The sequence below is a fragment of the Lissotriton vulgaris genome, chromosome 4_1 (genome assembly GCF_964263255.1).
Source record: "Lissotriton vulgaris chromosome 4_1, aLisVul1.2, whole genome shotgun sequence".
NCBI lineage: Eukaryota > Metazoa > Chordata > Amphibia > Caudata > Salamandridae > Lissotriton > Lissotriton vulgaris.
The window spans coordinates 395,860,574-395,873,573 of NC_141691.1; the positions used below are offsets into that span (position 1 = coordinate 395,860,574).

The 13,000-nt window shown below is 45.1% G+C and overlaps 1 protein-coding gene across 1 annotated transcript in view; it reads left to right on the top strand.

The window, feature by feature from the left end:
- The window catches only part of ZNF711 (ZFX family zinc finger ZNF711), a 177,939-nt gene that overhangs the window by 38,176 nt on the left and 126,763 nt on the right, over positions 1-13,000 (top strand). Inside the window, exon 2 of the mRNA XM_086918776.1 lies at positions 1,937-2,049. Within this exon, the coding sequence (XP_086774902.1) occupies positions 1,968-2,049 (82 nt within the window). The 5' untranslated portion in view covers positions 1,937-1,967. The remainder of the gene's footprint in view (positions 1-1,936; positions 2,050-13,000) is intronic.

Genomic DNA, 13,000 nt, shown 5'->3' on the forward strand with positions numbered 1-13,000 from the left:
CTGATCTTAGTGGGCTTTAAGTGTGTATTTCCACTGTCCTACATTATTGATAAGTGGTTAGAGGTCTACATTTGCAATGCCAATAGTCTCTCTCCCTTGCTCCCTCTAGCTCCCTCTCTCTCTATCTTACTCCCTCTAGCTCCACCACCACCACATCCACCACCACCACCGCATCCACCACCACCACATCCACCACCGCATCCACCACCACCACATCCACCACCACATCCACCACCACATCCACCAACACTTTAACCACACCCACCACCACCACATCCACCACCACCACATCCACCACCACTACATCCACCACCACCCCATCCACCACCACCCCATCCACCACCACTGCATCCACCATCACCACCGCATCCACCACCACCACATCCACCACATCCACCACCACATCCACCATCACCTGCACATCCACCATCACCTGCACATCCACCATGACATCCACCGCCACATCCACCACCGCATCCACCACATCCACCGCATCCACCACCACCGCATCCACCACCACCGCATCCACCACCACCACATCCACCACCACATCCACCACCACATCCACCACCACATCCACCAACACTTTAACCACACCCACCACCACCACACCCACCACCACCACATCCACCACCACTACATCCACCACCCCATCCACCACCACCCCATCCACCACCACTGCATCCACCATCACTACCGCATCCACCACCACCACATCCACCACATTCACCACCACATCCACCACATCCACCACCACATCCACCATCACCTGCACATCCACCATGACATCCACCGCCACATCCACCACCACATCCACCGCATCCACCACCATCGCATCCACCACCACCACATCCTCCACCACCACATCCACCGCATCCACCACCACATCCACCATCACCACCACCTCCACATCCACCATGACATCCACCTCCACATCCACATACACCGCATCCACCACCACCACATCCACCGCATCCACCACCACCACCACATCCAACACTTCCACCACCACCGCATCCACCACCACCGCATCCATCACCGCATCCACCACATCCACCACCACATCCACACCCACCACCACATCCACCACCACATCCACCACCACATCCAACACATCCAACACCATTTCCACCACCACCACCGCATCCACCACCGCATCCACCACCACCACCACCACATCCACCACCACCACCACATCCACCACCACCACCACATCCACCACCACCACCACATCCACCACCACCACCACATCCACCACCACCACCACATCCACCACCACCACCACATCCACCACATCCACCACATCACCACCACATCCACCACCACCACATCCACCACATCACCACCACATCACCACCACATCCACCACATCCACCACCACATCCACCCCCACATCCACCACCATCACCACCACATCCACCATCTCCACCACCACCATATCCCCCAGATCCACCACCACCACATCTATATGTGTGTGGCTCTGTGTGTTTGTAGGTGCAAATGCAATGTTCTTGGATTTTCGTCACAATAACATACACTGAACATAATCTTCACAAAAGTTATTTATAAACGTTTAAGCTATTGCCATTATAAATTACAATAACTTTTATTTAAGTATTAATTATTTACAAAATTAAAATCCATTGTTATTTGTAATATCAATACATCTAAGTCACGTAAATACAACACACATTGCATTACAAATGCTATAAGTGTCACATTTGCAAAAGTTAAAACTATTGACATTGTAACTGACAAAGCTATTAATTTTGCTACTTTCAAAACGAACACATACATTAAAAAAGTGTCATTTACAATAACAATAGCTCAAACTTTCCTAATGCGAGACCTATTGCATTTCCAATGCTTGTTATTTTGTGGTAGTTTATATGTAAATGGTTCCTCTTTTCTGATGTAGTGATTTTTTTTTTTCCAGCAAACATCTTTGTGAATGTATTGTGTGGAGTATGGATTCTTGTGGTGGCGGTGGTCTTGGCTTACAGATTCCAGAGTGCAAAATGCCACATGCAATGATTATGCAAGATTTTGGTAACGTATTTAATTGTTTGTTTTCTTAAAAAGGATTTTATAATGTAATGTAAAGCTTTTTATGTCACAAAAAGTGGGGATTCAAAACAGTATGTAGTTTTCAGCTCACTTTCAGTCACAGTCTCACCACTTGACAATATCCACCAGCCAGATGATGACCTCAAAGTAAAAGGTACCTGACAAACTTATAGACTTAATTTATGGTTGCCAGGGTAGCAGCTGTGGCCCCTGGATATCCCCTTCTATCCCTTGCACTACTTTTGAGACTCTTGGTCTCAGGAGCAGTACACTGTTTTAGTTGGCGTTCCTCTCTCCTTGTCTATTATTCCCTATTATTGTAATACAAAATGTCGCTCCAGGAACTGGAATGAGGCTTTTGCTGGTAACCAAGGTAAATGGTATGTGTGTGTTTGCGGGAAACAGTTTGTGTGAGAGAGACCGAGTGTGTATATTTGAGCATGTTTGGTCAAGTGAGCATGTGTGTGAGTGAAAGTTATTGGGTGAGAGTCGTTGACAGGTGGGGAGAAAGAACGATTGATATTGAGTCTCTGTAAGTTAGTATGAGTGAGTCGGAGGGAATGAGAATGAGTGAGTCAGAGTAAGAGTGACTGCAAGTGAGTTGATGAATGAGTAAGAATCAGTCTGAGGGAGGTTCAGAGAGCGAGTAAGCAACAAGTGAGTGTGCGTGTAAATAAGAATGAGCAAAAATAACAGTAAGTTCAAGTGGTTGTGAATAAGTGTCAAAGTATGAGTTCGCAAAACTAAGAGTGAATCTGGGCGACTTTAAATGAGGGAGAATGAGAGCGAGTGGGAATGAAGAAATTAAGAGTATGAGTGAGTGTAAGTGTGAATGGGTCAGAGTAACAATGAGTGTGAATGAGCGAGAATAAGTGTGCGTGAAAGAGACCGTGAAAATGAATACGAGAGTGAGAACGAGTTTCAGTGAGTGAATGTAATTGAGCATTAGTAAGAATAAAGTGTTAAATGTTTGAATCTGCCTCTGACAGCAGAGTGCTAAAGGTCATTCCTGGCTTATAGAGACACTCATTGCAAAATACTGGCGTGGGAATGCTGCAGGCAATTCTTAGCATGACAGGCACCTGTCAAAAAATACCTGGACTGGCATACTGGAGGTAATTGTTGGCATAATGGGCACCCATGGTAAAAAACGAAATGGTGGTACTGGCTCTTAGGAGGTAATTGGTGTCCTGAGAGAGGACCACTGTGGTTTATGGGAGGCTACAAATCATGGTGAGTATTACTCTCCATTGCTTTCAAAGATCATGTCAGTATCTTAATATAGATATCTAAAAGAGACATTTATTTGTATTGTGTTGTTATATTAATTATATTATATTAACCATTCAGTTATTATAGAACCTCAACAATGTCAGTTATTGTGGTGTCATCCGGGTTAAGGTCATGTGACATCATATTCTGTGAAAAGTCGGGGGTGGTAATTGGCCACATGATATCACTTAGGTCATTTGATGTCATATAGGTAAAAGGGTGCGTGATTCCACCTCCCCTACCCCTGGCATTTTGATGAATCTGCGTCCTTGGCCAATCTTTCTGTGCTTTCTCAGACTTCCCTCCATAGTTGTATGATGCCCCTTTACACACAGTTTCAAAAACTGGAGCTTGCCTAAAATAGTTAAGTGTTCAAACTCTACACAAACATATGCCAGCTTTGATTCTCCAATTCACACCCTCTAATGGGCAAGACTAAATCGGCTTCCACTCACATCCCCGCCAATATTATCACCCCAGACCTCACAGCCCCCACCGACAACTCTTGTTACTTAGCTCCCACCCCGGTGACCCCCTCTCATAATACTCCCACCCACCCTCTCCCCTCTGACACCATAGACCCCGCCCACAACCCCTCTAACCTAGTTCAGCACCTGATCGACACACATAGCGACAAATCCCACACCCTGTCCCCCCCCCTCTCTCAGCCCCCACTTCCACACGCTAACTAATCATGCAGAGCACACCACATCTACCATCTTAACTCCCCCGCCCCACGACAGGACCATCTCCAACCTCAACTCCCCCCCCCCCACTCTCAGGCCGCACTTCCCTTCAGGCTCCCCTTTCACCACCATCATACACTCCACTTCCACCCCGCTCTCTCCGCCTGCCATGAACCCCCGCCTCCACGCCTCCAACCTCCATCCACTCCCATCGCCCCCGTACCCTCTCTCCCTAACACCAACCCGCACGACGACAACACGGAGCCCTGCATGAACACTAACCCTCCCCCTCACCCGCACGCTAAGTCCCTGGTCATCCACCCAACCATGACTTCCACCCTCAGCACTAACACTCATCCCACGCTAGACAATATTATGTCCTTCCTCCTACAACTCAAAGAAGAAATTCACACCATCAAGGAAGACATGCACACCATCAAAGAGTTGCTCACCTCACCCCCTAGATTCGCCTCACGCACCACCACCCCCCCTCTCGACTTGCTACCCTCCCGTCCCGACGACGCTCCTAAGCCACGTCCCTCACATCGGACCGCGATCCATGCCCACAATCGCAACAAGCATAACCGCTGCACTCACTGGACCGCGATCCCCGCCAACAATCGCAACAACCGCCCCCGTCGTACATGCAACCCTCTCTCGGACCTCGACACCCTCTCCCTCCTCCGCTCCTACGACCAGGCTCCCCTAAACCTCACAACTGCCTCGCACTTCCCCATCCCCACAATACACTCAAATCCCAGTAGATCCCCCACTCTCAACAACAGAATATCCGTCCCAAATAACCTTAGAAAAGTCCCCCTCTCTCTAGTACCCTCATCCTCTCCAGACACACCCCGTCTCAAAGGCACTCTCCTAAACTGCAGATCGGCTTCTAAACACTCCTCCGACATCGCTGATCTCATCCTAAGACTGGACCTTGACCTTATCATCCTGACTGAAACATGGTTAACCGAATCCTCTACACCTATAATGGACATTCTGGTTCCCCCTAACTACCACATCATTAGGCTTGACAGGTCTGGCAAGATAGGTGGCGGAATCGCATGCATATACAGGAACAGCCTTTCTGTTCTGACAGTTTCCGTGCCGCCCCTAACCTCCCCAACTTCCTACGAATACATCTGCCTCGATATCATCAGTGATGGAAAACCAATATGCTCTCTCCATGGCATTTACCACCCTCCCAGAGACCACCTCATCTTCGCCCAACAATTGATGGACCTAATTTCAACCAACGCAGGAAGACAGCTCACCCAAATATACCTGGGTGACTTCAACCTCCACTGGAACGATCTTAACGATGCGGTGGTAAATAGTCTTAAAAGCTTCCTCAGCGCACTGGACCTCACACAATTGTGTAACAGCCCGACCCACAAGAAAGGCTCTACCCTCGACCTTATCATCGCCAAAGAGGGCACTACTCAACTTGAGACTATTCAACCCTGTGACTGGTCAGACCATCATATTGTTACATTTCACATCAATGAAAAAGTCAAACTCAACTCGGTTCAACCCACCAGAACTAAAGTCTGGAAAAGAGACCTGAAAAAACTCAACCCATCATCCTTACCCCCGAACAGTTGCGACCTCCTACTCCCCCCTACTGGCGTTACAGATGTCCAATCCCTGACTGACCACTATCTTAGCGCTGTGACCTCAATAATTAATGAGGCTGCTCCCATGCAGCTAAAAAGAGTCTCCTCTAAAATCTCCAACCCATGGTACGACGGGAGTCTCAATGAAGATAGACGAGCCATGAGATTGGCAGAGCGCACCTGGAGGACAGCTCCCTCTGCACTACACCTGAAAACCCTGAAGAAAAAGAGAAACGCCTACTTCAGGAAAATAAAGCGATCAAAAGCAAACTTCTTCAGCCTCCAGCTCGACCAAGCAAAAAATCGCCCTAGAAAACTCTTTGAGTTAATCAGAACACAAGCCAAGGAACAACCCCAACCTCTCAGGACCTTGCACGAAGCACCCTCCTGTGAAGACTTCGCCACTTTCTTTACCCAAAAAACTGACAACATAAAGAATGATCTCCGCGATGACGCAAGACTCCACAACACACTCAACTGCATAACACCCACCGAACCTAAAAACAATGCAACATGGTCAACTTTTGAAACCTACTCCGAAGAAGAAATAGGCAAATTGCTCAACACCCTGAAACCTTCCAATCACCTCACGGATCCCCTCCCTGCTAGCGCTGTCAAAGATTACATCCCACTGCTCCTTCCTCTCTGGACTAAAATCATCAACAGCTCGCTCCAAGAAGGAACCATCCCTGACTCCCTCAAAGTTGGTCAAGTCACACCTTTGCTAAAGAAACCTACTGCCGACCCGTCTGACCTAAACAACTACCGTCCCATTACCAATATTCCCACTCTCGCCAAATTATTGGAAAAATGCGTTCAACTACAACTGACTAAACACATCGACCTGTTTGATCTCCTCAACCCGCATCAATCAGGCTTCCGGGCAGGACACAGCACTGAAACTGCTATGACTCACATAATTGACGACGCCCTTCAAATCCTAGATCAAGGTGATACCTGCCTCCTCATCCTGCTTGATCTCTCCTCGGCATTCGACACTGTCAAACACGAGAAATTACTCGATCTTCTGAGCACAAGAATGGGTCTTTCTGGGACTGTTCTCAAGTGGTTCACCTCCTTTTTACACAACAGATCGCAGAAATTCAAGAGTAACAACCTGATGTCCTCTCCAATACCTGTGTCGTTAGGCGTTCCCCAAGGATCTTCCCTATCACCAACCCTGTTCAACCTAGTTATGGAACCTCTCACCACCTTGCTTCAAGCATCCAATGTACTTTTTCACATGTACGCAGATGACACCCAACTATATCTCAAATTACAATCCCCCAACGACATTTTACTACTGAACGCTACGATTAGAAGCACCCAAGCCTGGCTTGCTGATAATCATCTCAAACTCAATGCTCTGAAAACAGAATTCCTGCTGATCGCACCTCCCACGAAGATCCCCATCACGCAAACCTGGCTTAAACAGTTAACGGCACTCAATGTCCAACCCATCATAGTGGACTCAGCGAAATCTTTAGGCATAACCCTCGACTCCAACCTTAGCATGCAGCAGCATATCAGCAAAGCCACTAAGGGAGCGAACTTCCAAATCAATACACTGAGGAAACTTAAACCCTTCCTACCAGCCAAAGACTTCCAAACTGCAGTACAAGCTTTAGTAATCCCACGAATTGAATACGGCAGCACTGCCCTCTGCGGTCTCCCGTTAACCAGCACTGCACCCCTAAGAGCCTCTCTAAACGCTGCAGCCAGACTCATCACTGGATCAAAAAAACACTCGCACATCACACCTGATCTGAAAATGCTGGACTGGCTGCCTTTTGAAGCCAGAATACATTTGAAAATCGCCTGCATGACACACAAGGCTCTACATCTGAGCTCTCCCGGATACCTCACTCAGAAGCTGTCAATCTCTGGCGGCTCTAGAAACACTAGAGGCACAGACAATCTTCTGCTAAAACCTCGAAGATTCCGGAAGGTAAAAACCTATAAACGCTCTTTCTCAGGAATGGCACCCAGGATCTGGAACTCACTCCCTCCTGAAACCAGGCTCATCTCCTCCTTCACACTCTTTAAGAAAGAAGTAAAAGCTATTTTTATGGCCAAATACACTTGACCTATTAGCTTGGATTTGAAAAGACCCTACTCTGACCTGTATTACTTTGTTCGATCTCTATGACTATGTATTTCACCTTGAGCCATTTTGTGTTGGAGTAACTCCGCGATTATGTATTTCACCTGAATTATTGTCGCTACTAACTATCTACGCACACATTTAATTCGCTGTCCGAACTCTATGAACATGTATCTTACCTGTATGATTGATGCCACTGACTATCTATGCACACATTTAACTGTTATACTTGTACTATTGATTTGCTGTACTACTTATGTGTAACCCCTCTCTCTTGCTGGCATTCCCAGCCGTGTAAAGCGCTCTGATATCTGCAAAGATCCTGTTCGCGCTATATAAAACTTTCTAAATAAATAAATAAATCAAGTTATGATGTTCATATTCATTGGCAGCCTTTTACCGTGGATATCAATCTCACTTTTTCCAAGGGTTTTCCTTCCTTTAGTCATCTTTACTTCAATATGCTACTACACAGGGCATGCAACTGCTATGGTTATTTGTTTGTTCTGCACTGAATATGCCTGGAGTGTAGGACTCATCACCTCATGGTCATGATCGCTCTCTTTGTAGTTTTCTTTCACTGCCGACCCACTAAAATACACTGCACTGAAAGGTGTTCTATTTCACTTCTACTCTCTGGAGGCACAGAGGTAGAGTCTAGGTAAAGCTTTGTGTGGGATACCTTCCCAGTCTGACATGAGCGATGGCCCTAGGTACCCCCAAGGCCTGCAGCATATCACAAGCTGTTATCTCTTTCTAATCTTCTAATGTGTTCACTGAGCCTACCAGTACACCCAATTCTGGTTAGGACACTAGATGTTACCGACCCACAAAGTCACATGAAATTCAGTGGCATAGTGCATAATCTAGTTCAGGTGTGTTCAGAAGCCTCTGGAGCCAGTTATTTTATGTTATGCCATATTATGTTATGTTAGTAACCCTTCTATAGTGTCTAACTACCATTGGTCTCTTAGCACTTCTCTAAGGGTTAGCCACCTAGCACCAGCTAATACTTCACTGAGACATTCAATCAGATTCTATAAAAAGCAGAGCGTTTTCTCTCTGCAGACTTTCTGGTTCCACAGCTGAGGTATCGGGACTGAGAAAGCACGACCGCCCATGGTCGATTTGTTAAAACGTGGGCAGGTCAGCAAAGTTACCTCTGAGTAGCAAAGACAGCATCCCGGTACATATCGCCTTAGACTGTCTTAATATAGACTTGTACTGTCCCATACAAGGTCTTATGTGCAATGCATAAGCCCTTGAACCTGGCCCTCTGCGTTACTGAAGCCAGTGCAATTCTGTCAATAACGGTGAGGCATGCGTCAGTCTTGGTAGATTGTATATTAATCTTGCAGTGTTGTTCATAACTAGTTGGAGCTTACCCTGCAGCTTGTGTGGGAGACCAATGTATAATGCTTTGCCATTATCCAGTCACAACACAATCAGTGCTGTCACTGCTGTTCGCATCGTTGAGAAAGATAGACGAGGTTAAGGCTGATTAGAGGCAATGCATATGATCAACAAAATAACAGTGCACAAAAAATAAACTACATTCCGTCGACGTGAGTTTTGTTGAAAATCTTTTCTCCAAAAGTCCTTTGTACATATGCAGAAAACAGCCAGGGCATTTCACCCTTCACAAGGGCTTATTGGGCTGTGAATTTCATATAATATAGAGAATGTTTAGAAACCAATATTTGGAATTCTTTTTAAATTATTGCATAAAATACAAGTGCATTAGAGAAAGGAAAGAAAATGTGAGTTTGGACAGTATGAAGTCCAACAGAGAAGCACCGAGCAAAAAAGTCACAATAGAAGAGGAAATAGCCATGCTGAATGTGATTCAAAAAGATCAAAGTGTAATGCAATGAAAGAAGAGCTGCTAGAATAAAACTTGTCCTTCGTGTCAAACAGAAGGAAAAGAGACAAAGCTTGGAGAATACCGACAAATCAATACACAAATTAAGAAAACACACTACGTGCAATAAAGAATATCAAAGTTGCAAAATTCAAAAACTGCTTCTTATCAAAGGTAAGATGACCAGAAACATGCATCAGTTTGTAGAATGCATCAATTAATTTGATTACAACACGTCCTCGTTAATGGACGTGGTCTTCCCGCGTGAGACCTAGATGTAAACAAAAATAATTTTTGGGCTATGAAAAAATAGTTGCCACACAATCTATGGTCAGTCAAAGAGAAGGTGGTTCCCAAATTTCATATAGTAAGTAAAAAATAGGAGCAAACTCTCAAAAGTATTGTTTAGAGGGGATAAAGGTTGAAAGTGGTGCACCACCTTAACCAAGATCACCCATGAAGTGGATGAAGACTAACATGGAGCACACCTAAAGCCAGTAATGGGTACCCTTATTTCCAAGGTCCAGTTTGATCGTAGGTAATCTCCAATAGTGAAGAGTTGAGTCTTCTGGCAATATTCAGCCTCCAGTGTGGCCAGGAATGGTACCTACCAGGTGGAGTGAAAAGAAACTTGAAGTAATAGTGTCCATGAAATATAAACTACTTAATCCTAGTAGGACAGTGAGATGCTAATTATAGACCCACTTTGATCAGTAATAAAAAGGAGCCAGTAATGTGAAGTTAAGATCGCTAAAGATGATACGTAAAGGAAAAGTGCCAAATAACGTGTACAAAGATCATAGCTCAATTAGTAAAAGACATAAAGTAAAACTCGCAGAAGACTATGCGTAACAAGTAAGTACCAGGTACCATTCCCAATGCTACATCAGCTCTATCCGCCAAGTAGGGGAGCTTGCTTTTACCACGTCACCCTCTACTTAGCTTCCATGTTGAGGTCGGACATAGCAAAGAAATAAAACAACCCCGACGTGCCAAATCAGACCTGTATTTGTCTGTATGTATAGACGGACCAGCTCGTGTTCGGCAGCAGCAGCAGTACTCAAAGACTGAGCTGTACTTTTGTCTATAAGCCTGGCTGTTACCCATGTAACAGACGTGCACAGCGCATGCACATTGGGTAGCAAACGGAGGTTGGAGCACTAACCGTTATGCCCGGAGGAAGCTTTCTAGCAGTAGCGCGTTCTGATATCACGTTGGCACGAAAGGTCAAAGTGCTCACTCTAAAGAGCTTAATCTGTTTGTGTTTAAAAAATAAGCTGTGATTGAAAAAAAGGGGTGTATGCCTAAGAAAATACTCAAAAGCGTGTAGTGAGAAAAAGGAAAAAACTCATTAATGTTTTGTGAAAAAATATATTTAGATTTTTCTTTAAAAAGAGAAATGTATAAAAAAAAATAACGAACGAGTTAAGAGAATTTAAGTAACGTAAATGACAATTAATAGGTAAAGAAAGAAAGTGTGCAACTCTGAAAATGGTAGTAAGTTGTATCCGAAAACTAAAACTAGTCAGCCCAAATGCTGATAGTTAAAAAGTTGAAGGATCTGATGAGTGGGGTAATATTGGTTGCCACAGAAACAGGTGCCATAGTGTTAGCTCAAGAAATGTAAACACATAGATATATGGAGGACAGAAAATGTATACATCAAGTTTGTCAAAGGAAAAGCATAAGCTCAAAAACAATTCCACTGTAAATTTCAGTTATCAAATGTTTTCCTAACAAGAGTCTCACAACCTTCACAAGTCTCACAACCTTCACAAATGAGTAAGAAGAGGGGAAGAATGACATTACATTTATGGACCTGTAAATGCATCAACACTAAATTTAACATACAAAAAAAGCACATTAAGACCAGGGACAGCTCTCATGCACATTTGTCCTACCTTATTTGCTTCTAGGGCAATAAAGTTACAGTGCCCTTGGTATGTGGCATCATTAAGCGTTGTTGAAGGTGATGCCCAGGATAACTACGATACACAAATGTGTTCATGTAGGTTACATCCAGGGCAAAAAGGTTACAGTGCCCCAGGTGTGTGCCATAATTAGTAGTAGCCTACTCCACATCCGTTGTTTACGTCTAGGGCAATACAGTCACAGTAGCCTTTGAGTATGAGACTATTAGACGTTTATAGAGTTTGATGCCAAGGATAGCTACCATACATGAATGAATTTATGTTGGTTACGTTCAGGGCAATACAGTTACAGTGCCCCAAGTGTGTGGCATAGTTCGTAGTTGCCTTTTAGCATCCATAACACACAAATCTGATGTTCCTAGCGAGTTCTAGACTTGAAAGGGGATTTGATGTCAAGTGGTGCGTTGAGACAATGCAGGGGATGTCCCAAAAAATAAATAGTGCATTTCATTGTCAGTATTAAGACCCAAAGTGGTGGTGCGCAGATTGCATATCCATTTCGCTTCCAGTTGTCTAAGTGTAAGTTCCCTGTCACCTCCTCGCATGTTTCCTTGCTAAACATCAAGGCCATGGAAACGGAACTTGGTTCTATCCACACCACTTCTACATTCACAGCTTTTCTAAAACTGCTTGCATAAAGGGCCATTCCACCACGTCAAAAGCCAGCCATGCATCAAGCGAAAGCACAAGTGCATCCTCGCAGATTTCTGACGCACTCCCAAGTACCCCATGCTGCCTTCGCAGGTTGAAGCGCTGATCCGGGTGAATTAGTGACCGAATCACCCTAACCAACTGCGTGGCCTAAAGCTTTGCCAGGATCTTCACCTCTGTGTTTAATAGTGATATGGCCCTGTAGGAGGATAACCACTGTGCTTGCTAACCTTTGATCTATGGGAAGCTGTCCAGCATTGCATATCTTCAGAAACATTTGCATGAGTGGCGGCCAGTGCTTGAAGCTATCTGTTTGTAGAGTTCTATAGGGATGCCACTGGGGCCCATCGCCTTTCAAGACACCAATTTGAGGATAGCCTCCGTATCCTCCCAATCCGTCAGGTTTTGTCAGGAAAACAATATCCAGTCTTTGCAGACACTCAACAAAACGAAAGACTAGATTTTGCTTTATATCCCCATTGGATATTACATCGCCCTTCTTGGAAGTTTCTTTGAGGGAGGATATTCCTGGAACTGGCTACTCGCAATTTCCTGACTCCTCAAGATGGTGGTCGCCAGTGCGGCACAAGTTTTATTCTGTAATTGTTTGTTAGCCTCGCACTGTTGTTCTCTTCCAGCATACGCACCTCTTTTGCCGTCGTGCACTTCGACTGTCATCTTGATGAGAGAACAGTGTCCCATCAGCCCTCTTGCCCAGAGACTATTTTAATGAACTTTTGGCTTTTTCTTAGATCTGCCTATTTCGTAGCGGTGTGCACACCAAGGGTATTTCCCATTTCAAGGAGTAACAT